General features: G+C 45.5%; 1 protein-coding gene and 1 pseudogene across 1 annotated transcript; both read right to left on the bottom strand.

Annotated features, from left to right (window-relative positions):
* Positions 1 to 1,619: 1,619 nt before the first annotated feature.
* Positions 1,620 to 3,032, bottom strand: LOC105992648 (golgin subfamily A member 2-like). Its single transcript, XM_013025604.1, has one exon. It carries the CDS (start codon positions 3,030 to 3,032, stop codon positions 1,620 to 1,622), a length of 1,413 nt encoding a protein of 470 aa, XP_012881058.1.
* A 459-nt stretch (positions 3,033 to 3,491) lies between these two features.
* Positions 3,492 to 13,872, bottom strand: part of LOC105992647 — a 36,669-nt pseudogene continuing 26,288 nt past the window's right edge.

The following is a 13,872-nucleotide window of genomic DNA, read 5'->3' as shown; positions in this document are numbered from 1 at the left end:
ATGATTTAAAAATACAAAACCATCCAGCACCATTGTTTTAATCCTTTACAATTAGTTCAGTGAATTTACCTTATTTTTTGTTGTTATTCCTAGGGACACACATTTTCATCTGTTGGGACATCCTTCCTCCTGATAAAAGTGATACTTAGAACAGAATAGATTTTAACAGGATTGCATTTCCTTACCCCTCATGCATGCCAAAGCCTACCATCTATTAATCTCATAGTGATTGTCATTGCATGTTTTGTTTATTCGTCTAGTGTGTATGCACAAATCTCATTTGCAGATCTTCCTTGGCATGTAGTCTCTGGCCAGGTCCAGAGAGTTCCAGAGGTATTTGTTGAATGAATACACAATGGTAAAGGCCTAGCTTAGTGACTTGTAGGTCATATGTGAAATTCAGACTTTATGTCAAGGCAAGATGTCCATTAGGTTATGTGTGTGTGTGTGTGTGTGTGTGTGTGTTTCCACAAATGCCATGATTAGATCTGTGCTTTAGAAAGGCAACTCAAAGCAGTGTAAAGACTATAAACGAGTGACAAAAATAGTTATAAGGATTGAGTTGGGCACACAGGATGTATGTGTGTGTGTCTGTCTGTCTGTCTGTGTGTCTGTGTGTGCTTGTGTGTATATACTGGTCTGTCCTGGGGCTTAGACTTGCGGCCTGAGTGTTGTCCCTCAGATTTTACACTCAGGGCTCATGTTCTACTGCTTGAGACACAATTACACTTGTGAGGGGTGGTTAATTGGAGAGTCTCACAGACTTTTTTGCCTGGGCTGGCTTTGAATCACCATCCTCAGATCTCAGCCTTCTCAGTAGCTAGGATTATAGGAATGAGCCACCAATGCCCAGCTGTAAGAGGTGTTTTTTGTTGTTGTTATTGTTGTTGTTGTTGTCAGTCATGGGGCCTGAACTCTGGGCCTGGGTGCTGTTCTCAGCTCCTCAGCTTAAGGCTAGCGCTCTAACACTGAGCCACCTTCCCAGCCCATATATGGGGTATTTTTTAAAGGAATGGAGTTGGAACAGAGTGAAAAATTCAAAATAAACTTTTTTGAATTTAAATATTTTATTGGCTTCAATGAATATTCACTTGAACAATTTACAAGTATAAAATGGAGACACTTGCTATTCTCATTATAGATGTTCTATAATCCTGTATTATGTTATTCTGAATTACATTTCTGTACTTATTTGCTGTATGTTTTCCACTACAAGACACCTCTATTTGTTCTATTAGTATTACTTTTTCCAAACAGGATGAATGACCTTTTCTTCTTTTTCACAGTTTGCACCGTTTCTCACCCCTCAGTATCCATCATAGTAGATTAAAATACAAATGTTTTTAAAAAACATGCATGAATGCACCAACATATCATGTTCAATAATGGAATGACTCGTTTGAGGAAATATAAACTTTTCCTGAAAAAAGTCTAAAGAATTATGGAGCCTGCTCCATAAATCAGCATCAAATATATCAAAAATAATGTGAGTATGCTAATACAGGATTCATAAAAATAGCATCTCTAATACAATGCGCTTGGTGCTTGAACTCAGCCATCTCCTTCCATTCTTTGAGCGTCTCCTCCCGCTTCTCCTGAAGATATTTCTTCTCCTGCTGCTAGGCGTGCAGGAGGCCGGCAAGCGACTCCTTCTCAGCGCTCAGCCTCTGCCAGGCGTCCTGCAGTTGGGCCAGCTGCTCTTTCAGCTGGAGGTTGCACACCAGCGTGTGTCTCATGGTCTCTTGCTCTCTCTCCATCGTCTCCAGGATCTTGCGCCGGTCCTCGGCATGCTGTTCCCATCCCTCCGCCTTCTTCTCCAGTGGCCACAGCCGCTGATGCTGCTCCAGGCTCTGAAGATGGAGGCTCTGGTTCTCCTCCACCTGGAGGTGAAGGTGCTCCTCCAGGGTCTCGAGCTCCTTCTGCAACTGCAAGGCCTGAGCCTGCAGCCGCTGCTCAGCCTGAGATGGCCCCGCAGGGCGCTGCAGCTCTGCCAGCTGCTCTCTCAGCTCCACCAGCTCGCCCTCCAGCTCCAACACCTGCCTGGCCCCTTGCTCTTTCTCCTCTCTCAGCCTGCCCACCTCCTCTAAGAGCTGCCGGGCCTTCTCCTTCCCTGTACAGCTCTCCACCCTCAGGTCCTCCTCCAGGGAGTCTCTCTCCAGCTTGAAGGTGGTGGCCAGCTCTCTCATGCTCTTGAGTTGTCTTTCCAACTCTGCGTGCTCCACCAGCGCCTGCTGGGACTTGTGAATTTGGAGCTCCATGTTGGCCTTCTGTGTCTGGAGCGCGTCCAGCCTGTCCCGCAGCTCGATGTTCTCGTCTTCCAGGTCTTCACAGCTTCTGCTCTTCTGCTGGAGCTGCAGCGTCAGGCGGTTCAGGGCTTTCGTGAGCTCGAGGTTGTGGAGCTCGGTGTCAGTCTCCGTGGTGGAGATGTCGGACAGCTTCATCTCCAGCTCCCTCACGCGCTGCTCTGCAACCTGCAGGTGGCTGGTGAGACCGTCCCACTCCTGGGCTCTTCCGTCGGCCACCTGCCGCATGTGGGCCAGGGCAGACTGTAAACTGGATTTTTCTGAAGCCACCATCTGCACTGATAGCTTGTACTGCTCCCGCTCTGCTCCCAGTGCCTTGTGCATACAAGCGGTCGCCTCCTGCCGCTCCTGCAGCTCTTTATTTTCCTGCTTCAGTTGTTCGAGCTCTCTGCAGAGCTGCTCGTTTTGTATTCTGCTGGCATCCAGGGCAAGCAGCAGGTGTTGGTAGCACCCTTCGAGGTCCTCGGTGGCAGAGGGACCCGGGTCACTCTTGACCCCTGCAGCTCTGACTGTGCCCAGAAGTGGGGGATGCTGAAGGCCTGCGTGGTCTTTGGCCACACCCGCAGCTGAATGACCGTCCCTGGCGGTCTTTGTCTTGGGGTCACCTCCTTTTTTAGTCTTCTTCTTTCTCTTGGGTTCTGCAGATCCGGCAGGACCATTCCTCTGCTGGTATTCTTGAAGGAGTTTCTTTCCTGCGGCTAACTTTTTCAGTCTTGTTTGTTCAGACATCCCAGCGCTGGGACGGGGAAGATGTGGGGGCCACATTCCCAGGCTCTTGGATGTCACATCCGTTCTCTAGTCACCACCAACTCTGTCTACTTCGGTGCACCAACTATGTCACCTCGATTCACCTCGATTTGCTCCCTCACCACTCCGTACCTCTACCTCCCTCCATGGCTGGTAGTGGTGTGAGTCAGTTGAGGGAATACCAGTGCTACTAGGCAGCATGGAAGGTGGGCGTGGCCTCTATTCTTGGATCCCATTGGTCAGAAAAACAGGGGGGAAATAGGGGGTGTGGCCAGACTCTTGTGACCCAGGCACAATGGGGTAGTCAAAATGAGAGCTGCTCCTGTGGCCCCATCCCCACACATCCTGTCCGGTTTGGTTGGGGGCCGAGTGGGAACTCCCCGGTGAACTGGTGCAGGGTTTTACAAGTCACCCTTCCTGGTTCCCAGCACACAACTGTGGTCACCAGGGTTTCCACCAGACTTCCCACTGCCCTTCAGGTCTGCCCGTGTCAGACGTCTTCAGGTCTCCATGCCATGCAGTTAGTGTTGTTCGGATCATATTGCCGACGCTGGCATTCTGATCAGGGAGGCGCAGGGGTTTGCTGTACACCCTGCTCCTGCAGGCTCTCTGGGACTGGGCAGCACAGGGACCTCCTAGGCCCAGGGCTCCTCTCCATGAGTACTGGCCATGCTGCCTTCAGCACAGCGAGCCCATGCATAGCAAATACTTCCTAGCCTAAAGGGAGCTTGAGGCTGGAAATCATCTTCTTCCTACATTTCAATGAAATGTTACTGAGCACATGTTCCCCACACTTTGGCTGTGATCACCAAGAGTTCAGAAACACAATCACGTGAGGTCTACTACTCCAGAGTGAAGTCAGTCGGTTAGCCACGCAGCAGTCTGACTAATCCCACCCAAATGCTGTCCTGTCTGTCAAAAACGCAGCTTCTGGGGTCACCCTCAACCACTCCGGAGCCCTGGGCCATCGACGGAAGCACTGGCGAGCTGGGGTGGGGGCTGAAGTGATTGATGAGTTCATTTTGTGGGGCTGGCTTTTCCTTCCCATGAAAAGCTGTGCTGGCTGTGGTGGTCCACACCTGTGATCCCAGCAGGAGCATCAATCATGGGTTCAAAACAAGCCAGAGCTACATAGCCAGTTCAAGACTGGCCTGGGCTACCGGCCCTCAGACTGGGGCTGTGATGGCAAGGCCCAGGCATCTATGCTGCATTGTCATTTGCTGGCTAGCCTCCCCACCCTCTCCCTGACTCCTTCCCCAGCACAGCACACGTGACTCATCTCACACACACACACACACACACACACACACACGACAGTACAAAATAAACTTCTAATAAGTGATTAATAATGAAGGAGAAAGAATAGAAGATTCTGTGGTTTGGGATTGAGAGGAGATCCAGAGTTGAGTTGCTGAGAAAAATTCTATCAGAGAAACATAGATCAGGCAAATTAATTTTAGGACATGAAAGTGTCCAATAGGTAAATAAGCAATGAAGTGAGAATACAGATGTTGCTTCTGTGCAAATGTTTCTCCATTTGCCCATGTCTATACACTTCTCACCTTTCTTGGGGCCCTAGGACCCTTACCACTTAGGCAGCAATGTAAAGAAATACGCATTGCTTTTTCTCCACAAAACTGTTTACCTCTTTGGGCAAAAATCTTATTCTAGGTAAAATTAGACCTAGTTAAAAACCTAATGGCACTAATTGAAATGAACTCCAAGATATGGAAAAAAATATGTTTAAAAATACATATATCAGGCTGGGAAGGTGGCTCAGTGGTAGAGCGCTTGCCTGGCATGCCTGAGGCCCTGGGTTCGATTCCTCAGCACCACATAAGCAAAAGAAAAAAGCCGGAAGTGGCGCTGTGGCTCAAGTGGTAGAGCACTAGCCTTGAGCTGAAGAGCTAAGGGACAGTGCCCAGGCCCAGAGTTCAGGTCCCACGACCGGACCCAAAAAAATATATATATATATCTATATCTGTATATAGATACAGATATAGATATATAGATATAGATATATATCAAGTGTGAAGGTATTTTTTATTCCCCTTTGGCTTATTCCCTGTTATCACTGTCTTTAATCTTGGTGCCCTGTGTCTTGTGCATTTGTTTATCTGATTTGAGGAAGGGAAGGGGAAATCACAAAATGGTGAGACAAAGGACAAAGGGTGAACCAATGCAACAGCGATACTCACAAGACACTATGTTGGAAATGAACTTTACAACTTGGGGTACGGGAGGAGTCTGGAGGAAGGGAAAGTGGGAGAAAACAAGGGAAGGGGTATCCATGTTAGACAAGAAATGTACTCATTACCTTACTTATATAACTATAACCCTTCTGTACATCACCTTTACAATTCAATTAAATTTTTTAAAATGCTAATGACATTTTTAAGGGAAACCACTACAGAATAGTGGCCACTTTTCTCAGAACTCTTATTTTTCTCTTTCTGAAGAATGTGAGCATTCTTTTATCAGGTTGACGATTTAGGGGTCAGATGTTTGGAGAAATATTTCTCAGCCTTCAATTTAGAATATACACAGCTACCTGAGTTTCTGAACATCCTAGTAACAAAGGTGATTTTTTCCCATTTATGAATGAAAAATCTCCTCTTGATTTAATGTACGTGAATTAATTTTTCAACTCAGGAAGACAGTAGATTTACAAAATTTTAACAGCAATTCGTTTGCTCCGGCTTAATAGAAAGAAGGAAGAAAACTTGATGTTCTCATTTCTCTATATCTCTAATGTGACTTCCCTTTAAAAGAAATTTGTCCTCTCATAAGTCATGATGCACGTTGTAAATAAGTCCATCACTTTGCATCAATTGCTTGCTATGAAGTAGCTATAGTATCTTTATGTTTAAATTCTACTTGGCAAAAGAAAAATGCTGTAGAGAAAAATTGCATATTTAACATTTATGAACCATTTCCCAGCCTTCTGGCTAATAGCCTTGTCCAGACAATGGCATAAACATACATAATAATGTTGATTCTTGGTCGTGATACATTCAATCCTGATTATTGCTTCCTAATTACTGACTTTGCCCTTCTAAAACTTTGCTACTCTGACATGAGAATAGAATTTAAGAATAGAATGTCTCACACTGTCAGAATTAGTAAAGGTGTTTTTATCAAAATATAGTCAGTGTCAAGAAGAAGAAGGGTTATATCTCAAATATTTAAATGGATTGTTTTTCCTGATACTAGATAGACATTTCTAAATGTACTGATTGTGTATTTCTTAAATAAGTCATTGTATTTAGTGGTGACTACAAAGGCTGACTAGTACAGTGAAGAGCAGATAAACTGGTTGTCCATAAAAAGACAGTATTCCAAGTGCTTAGCAATTTCCATGGTGCAAATATTTACTGTCTCCATCATGGCCAATTTCAGACTGCCAGCATTCAGTAATTCAACTTAAAGTTAGGAAGGAAGATCTGCACACAATCAGCTTGTAGGGCAGGAAGATCCATCTTCAGCATGGAATAGTGGAGCACCCATGCTTGTGTTTAATGTCTGTTTATGCTACATGGTAGCCACATGCATCACCTAATCTTCCCATGCTCAAATTTTGTCAGATACAAAACTGGTATAGCGGTTGGCTGTGGTGGACGGAGATGGAGCGGAGGATTGTGAGTTCAAGGTTAGCTTGAGCCACATAGTGATTTCTATGTGGTGAGATCAATGAAAGGGAGGTTTAATTTTGCTACAAATCAACATCTCTATTCTTTTGTTGATTCCACACCAACATTGCATAATCCAAGGTGATAAAAACTTAAATATAGACACCTCTACTTATTTGCATGAGGACGTACAATTGTCTGGCTGTCATTTATTTAAAAATACTAAATCTTTTCCCCTTTGAATAGTGTTAAAAGTTTTTCCTTCTGCTTCCAAAATCCAACTTACTATTTAGAAAAACAAATGCAAATTCTAATTTCCAGGCTGAAGGGCAGTACCATCTTATTCCTCCCATTGAGAGATGATTTCTAGATTGCAATCTATCTGTTCAGGAGAGAGCAAGAGTTTGCTGTTGCAACAATGATGAATTGGGCACTGCTCATTTATACTGCAAGCGTAATCCCCCAGTTCACTCAGTGAGCAGGACTCGATGGTGTGATTTTCCTTCTTAAGATACTCAGTGAGGGCCAAGCGTGGGGGCACATTCCTGTAATCCAGCTACTCAAGAGGCACAGATAGGAGGATCACCAGCTGGGGCTAACCCAGGCTGTCGTTCCTAAGACTTAGTGTCAGCTACCAACCAGGTGTGTGGCCCAAGCTGCCATTCCATCTACCTGGGAGAAGGTTAGGATGCCTGACTGGCTTAAGGGTCTTTACCCAGGGTTTTGCTAACAGCCACTGAAGCCCTCAAGAAGAGCTAAAGTCTGAGGAGTTCCAACCACAGGCTCAGGATTGCAGCAGAGCCAGGACCTAGGTGCAGACTCTGACAGCTCGTCTCCATGACCTCCCCGACCTGGTGTGGGTCACGGGGCGGTCCGAGGCCCGCCCATCTATAAAACCTCATCCATTTCCTCTTTCCTTGTGGCTTCCATACTTTTCTATTAGTCGTAACAGTTCCTTGTATTATTTCCCTGAATCAATAATAAATTCCAAGAGAAGAGGGACCCCCTTCCTGTCATGGAGACCGGTGAGGGATGCTTTTGGCTTTCCACAATAGAGACATTTAATTATCTTACAAAACAATGTGTCTGGGAATGCATGGCAACTTAACAGCTTCTTAAAAGGCCTAAGATCTTTCCATTTTTTTCTTCACCCTACTTAGAAATTAGATTTTTATTTTCTCACCTGTCAATTCCATTTCAAGATGACTGTCACAGGTCTAAGCATCTGGTTATTACTCAAGACGAGATGAGAGCAGCATGGCGGAGCTATCTACTTGCCACAAGAAAACCTCCCCAGGAGCTCCTTTATTAGCTCCCCTTAGTTCTCATTCCAGTACTGGGTTCTTGCATGTGATTTGCCAATTATACAAATGCGACCATAGCCTCAAATTTCCCTGAATACAGTGAGTTACAACCGCAGAATGTATAGGCCCAGTCGAGCCTTACTGGCAGTTATAGTCTGTCCAGGCAATGAAAAATAGAGGCCAGGAAGAGGAGGCCATACCTGGAGGCTGTACAGTTGGAGAGTAACTTTGTCAAAGAGAACACCTTGGCTGGTAGCTGACTTTCAGACCCAAGCATGTGTGGGGAACACAGGTAGCAAAGATGGTCCTGAAAGGAAGTTGAGTGGGCAGAGCGGGACTTGTTTAGGTTCAGTGTGTAAACAACTCGTGGAAGCTTAGGTGAATGATAAGGTATGGCCTTTCAGTGATTGGTTGGTTCCATTTCCTCCCCTCCCAAGCAGTCTTTTGCTTTAAAAGAGGGATTCTCCCTGTTAATAAATGAGTTCCTGCTTGACTTGACTCCCTGCTGCGTCTGATTGTCTCCCGGGCTAAGGGAGGCTGGGGAATGGGCAAGCGGCCCGCACTTTGCACTTACCTTTCCTTGGACCCAGTCTGTCCAAAGACAGATGAAGACCCAACATCTGGCGTCCAAAGTGGGGCATGAAAGGAAAAGATACCGGCCGAGGCTAAGCGGTCTTTTGGGGTAAGTGAAACCCTAAGTATGGGTAATGCTATATCACAAAAGATGGAGGAGGAGGCAACATTAGGCCTAGAAAGAGTACAGGAGGACTTGGAAAGTAAAAAGGAAAAGGAACAGGTCAAATTCGACCAGGAACGCACTATCTGTGCATACAGGGGCGTAGGCAGCTACTCAGGTGCCCCTGACGGTCCTAGGCCCCCTCCCTATTCCCCTGATTGGAAGGGAGGTACGGCGGCCTACGAGACCTGCGAGACCCAGACCCCTACCCCATGGAGGGGCCAAGGGCTGGGGAAGTAACCTACTGGGAAACCTCCTCTGGAAAGGAAGGGCCACCCAAGAGCCCAGACTCTAGGCCACAGGATTCACTCCCCCAAGCATATCCGGTCAATGTGGCACCAGGGGCTAACAGGCCCTTGAAATGGTATCCATGGGAAGCTAAGGATCTTAAAGAGCTCTGCCTGGTGGTGGCGGAGGATGGCCCAAACTCTCCCTGGGCCACAACACATACAGGAGAAAGTACTAAACATTCACAAGCACATTTTCTTCAGTGCTTTGCCACCTTGGGTCTACTAGTTAAAACCTATAATGGACCCTGTTTTGTCAGTAAAGCAATGTCAGAGTTTTTTGACAAATGGCATATTAATCATACTATACAGGAATTTTCTATAAGCCCCAAGGCCAAGCCATTATAAAAAGAAATCACCAATGTCTTAAGGAGCAATTAAAACAAAAAGGGGGAGTTACTCCCCTATATACAGTTAACATTTTCAATTTTTCAAAAGGGGCAACTGACTGGGGACAACTAAACCCTAAGCCCCAAGTGAAAGTCAGGTGGAAGGACCCCCTGACACAACAATGGAGAAGACCTGACCCCCTAGTTACCATGGGCAGGGGATTTGGATGCATTTTTCCCATAGGGGAGACAGCCTCCATTTGGATTCCTGCCAGGAACCTTAAGTTTTTACCCATTTCTTCTATACAGGAGGATGCCTAAGGATAAACTAACCATCCCCAAGGGCAACCAGCCCTTGAGAAGCTCTTGTGTTCTTTAACAACTGCAGATGGTGATACTCTAGCTGATGGCTGTCCTGACCTTCCCAGTCCCGGCAATGGCTACGGAATCCACATCAACCTCAACGGGTGACCTGGGCAGTGATCAGCACTGGCAATGCAGAAATCATCAATAGCATCACAAGAGAAGCTGTCCCTTCGACCTGGTGGCCTGACCTTCATTTTGATCACCACCCTATGTCATTACGTATGGACTGTTTAAAACATATTTTTGTAGGAGCTATCTATTTTAATGTTACCTGCCCTAATTGTTCTTTTACTAATTGCTTGTACAACCACCCTTTGTTATGTGTCCTGTAAATATGTCTAAAACCTGCTCTAGAACAAGCCCCACCTCTGGACTCTAAAGTGGCAAAGACTGCTATCCCATCCCTGACTAATGTTAAAGGGCTATTGACATTGCTTGGCCTGGGAATGCTTTTGCTGATGCTTTTTCTATGCCTTCCTTACATTATACGTGCACTGCAAAACTCTTATGAGCCAGCCAGTTACATAAGATCAAGCTCCAAGTGAATAAATTTCCCCGAGAGGAACTGCAGCCAGAGAAGGGTAAGAGGGGGTGCCACTCTGACCAACCTAAGACAGGGCCTTCAGCTTTGCTCTGAAGAAGTTCCCGATGACGGGTAAGACAGACAAAGCGATCCACCCAACCTAAGACAGGCGGGTTCGCTTCTTTAAACAGAGACAGGGTGTTGGGAGCTGACAGTAAAGTTTAAAGGTTATCTTGACCCCTGTGCTCGCTTGAAGGCACGTACAAGGAACTGGCTTACTTGAAAGACACCAGGTGCCCGGGATTGCGTTGCTATGTCTGCACAGTTTGTTTTAAATTTTACTGCTTGGGACATTTCTAACTGTGGTGGGGCTAATGTTTATTATTGTGCTAGGTGGGGGATGGGCTCTTATGCACAAGGGACCTCCTTCCAGACTTGCCTCCAACCCTGTTTTTGGCCAAATGTAATCCTGTTAAAATAACCTTTACAGAGGAGGGGAAAAGGATAACTAACTGGGAAGTGGATCTGCCATTAAAACAAAAAGGGTGAATCTGTGGGGAAATCTGTGGGGAACACAGGTAACAAAGATGGCCCTGAGAGGAAGTTGAGTGGGCAGAGCGGGATTTGTTTAGGTTCAGTGTGTAAACAACTCATGGAAGCTTAGGTGAATGATAAGGTATGGCCTTTCAGTGATTGGTTGGTTCCATTTCCTCCCCTCCCACGCAGGGGATGCTCCCTGTTAATAAATGAGTTCCTGCTTGACTTGACTCCCGCTGCATCTGATTGTCTCCCAGGCTAAGGGAGGCTGGGGAACGGGAGCACTTCTCACTTACCTGTCCTTGGACCCAGTCAGTCCAAAGATGGACTAAGACCCAACAAGCATGGCTTTAGGCTTAGCTCCCAGTGTTGTCAACTGAAGGCGCAATTAACCTTAAAGCTGTTTTGGGTGCACAGTATTTCACCCTGTGCCCAGTATAAAGTGAGCCACTTATTTATGAATGGGGCCCAATTTGTTTAAACCTCATTGACCTTTAATACAGTTATGACATGTGTCTTGGCTGGATTCTCCCTCTATTGATTTAGTCTAGGAAAAAAAGACAACAAGAGGTGAAATATGCCCTCAGGGGGAGGTGAAATTGGAGGTTACAGGCATGTTAAATTGCTTCAGTCTACTTTGTGTCCTTTAGAGTCAGAAACTGAAGCAATAAAGTAGGTTGATGTAAGTAATTCTTGTTTTTAAAGCTGCCTTCAAGTGCTCTTAACAATATCATGGATTTGATAAGCTCTGCCTCTGACTTCTTCATTTAAAATGAACAGAAAGATGGTAAAGCCCAAGGAATGTTGAAACACCAGTGCTGTGCTAACAGCTTGAGCACTGGATTCCTGAGTGAGGCCTGCTAGGCATTCTTCCCCATTGTCTGCCATACCTGGGGGATGACAGCAGAGCCCTGGCCAGCAATTCCCTAGGGGGCAGACCCAGGTGCAGGGGTCCCCACGCTCCTGCTCATTACTTATATGCTGTCAAGTTCAGACAAGGTTTAAACTCAGATGATTTTTCAAGTTTTAAATGTCAACAGCTGTAGTAGAAGAAGCTATTAAACCAGAATCTATTAACTGAGAGCGATCCTGTTCTCTATCCCCTCTCCACTGTCTGTGGTTGTTGTGGTGTTGTGGGCCAAGTAAAGATGAAAAAAAGAACAAATCTGAGAATAGAACAAGCAAAAGAGAAAGAGCACCCGTTACTGAAGGGGGGAAAAAAAGAGTCCTGTTTTGGGAGGTGATAGTACAAAGGTTGGGAGTCAGTGTGTCAACATGAACCAGTTGGAACACAGCTCTCAAATCCTTTGTTGTTATTGTTGTTGTTGTCAGTTGTGGGTCTTGAACTCTGGGCCTATGTGCTACCCCTCAGCTCTTTAGCTCAAGGCCAGTGCTCTACCACTTGAGCCACAGCACTATTTCCAGTTTTCTGGTGGTTTATTGGAGATAAGAGTCTCATGGCCTTTCCTGCCTGGCCTGGCTTTGAACCATGATCCTCAGATCTCAGTCTACAGAGTAGCTAGGATGACAGGCATGAGCCATTGGCGCCCCGCTTGGAATTCTTATTTGTAAAGACGTTTTTAGGGGGGTCCAGGATTAAGCTCTGCGAGAGAGCATGCCTAGCAAGTGCAAGGCCCTGAGATGAATCCTCTACACCAAAAGGCTGAATAACAAATCAGCTTGATGAGTGCTCTGAGGTAATTAGGTATTTATTTAAATTGGTAATAACTTATTTTGGGGGTGTCTGTATGTTACTGTTACTACCTTTAATGGATTTCAGGTTGGTTTTAGGATATGAGTGAGCTTGTTTGGTTATGTACCATTTCCTACTATCATCCTTAAGACTATAATCTCTTGCTTTTTTAAAAGCCTGTGAAAAGAATTCTGATGATTGATCACCCATCAGGGAGAGAATATGAAATACTCAAAGAAATGCAGACCTGGAGCTTAGTGCTGTAGGGTTAGAGAGTGAATAAGCAAACATGGACCATGCTTGTATGTACTTGATAGAGCTCAGGTGTGCCCTTAATTACCAGAAGGCTAGTTTAAGCTCTGTATAGCCCCACACAAATAATACATAAACTCAGAGATCCTGTGCTATAGGCTAAGACTCTGCGTGCGCATGCCTGAGCGAAAGGCTGTGCCGCGAAGCGCCTTGTGCGTGAAGAGACAGGTGCTGCAGAAGACCAGGCATGAGGAGGCGAGTCTGAAGGCAGAAACCCTGCAGTTCTTTGCTGAAAACTTTGTTACTCTATTGCTGTCATGGACGATAACGAAATGCAGGGGAAGAAGTCCTGTTTCTGCTGGTTATATTGAGTCTATTGGGATTTTCGCCAACTGTGATTTCTCAGATCTCAGCTTCCTGTCCAGTGAAGATTACAGGCATGAGTCACTGGTACCTAGTAATATTGATAGTTCACTCCTGGAACTACCATCACCAGTTGTAGGATTGCTTTATCTTAGTAGCTTACAAAGGCCAGGTGCTGATGACTCATGCCTGTAATTCTAGCTACAATAATTTATTGTAAATTAACAATTATTCACACACACAAAAATTATCAGAAATTACCTTAAGGGCTAGATGTATAGTTCAAATGGTAGAGTGCTTGCCTAGAGAGGTGATTACTTTGGATTCAGACCTCAGTACATAATATACACAATACACAACAATATACAAATGCACACAAACACCAATATTTTAATAAAGACTACCAATTCGACCTTTTAAAGTGTGGCTTTCCCGTATCTCACTGATTAAATTCCCCTGTAACATTTGGGAGCTGTAGCGAGATCCTAGTGCCAGGGGACACTTTGTGCCTTGAAACCACTGGCTGATGGCCTCAGCAATGGTATTGCTGGAGGACGGGGACCCCATAGAGCCGGTGCCACCTGAGATGTTCCAGGGCCCCGAGATCTTTCTGCAGCTCCCTCGGCTACATCATGAACACCAGACATGCAACCTGATCTGTTTGGAATCACTCAGACCTCCAGAGGTAAGTTCATGTTGTTGTTGTTGTTTGTGAAAATACTGTACAGAGGGGTTACAATTACATGGGCAAGATAATGAGTACATTTCTTATCAAGCATTGTAGCCTCCTCCTTTGTTTCCCC

This window comes from Dipodomys ordii, unplaced genomic scaffold (genome assembly GCF_000151885.1).
Source record: "Dipodomys ordii isolate 6190 unplaced genomic scaffold, Dord_2.0 Scaffold86, whole genome shotgun sequence".
NCBI lineage: Eukaryota > Metazoa > Chordata > Mammalia > Rodentia > Heteromyidae > Dipodomys > Dipodomys ordii.
Note: the sequence above shows the minus strand (reverse complement) of the source record. Positions and strands in the feature narration are given on the sequence as shown.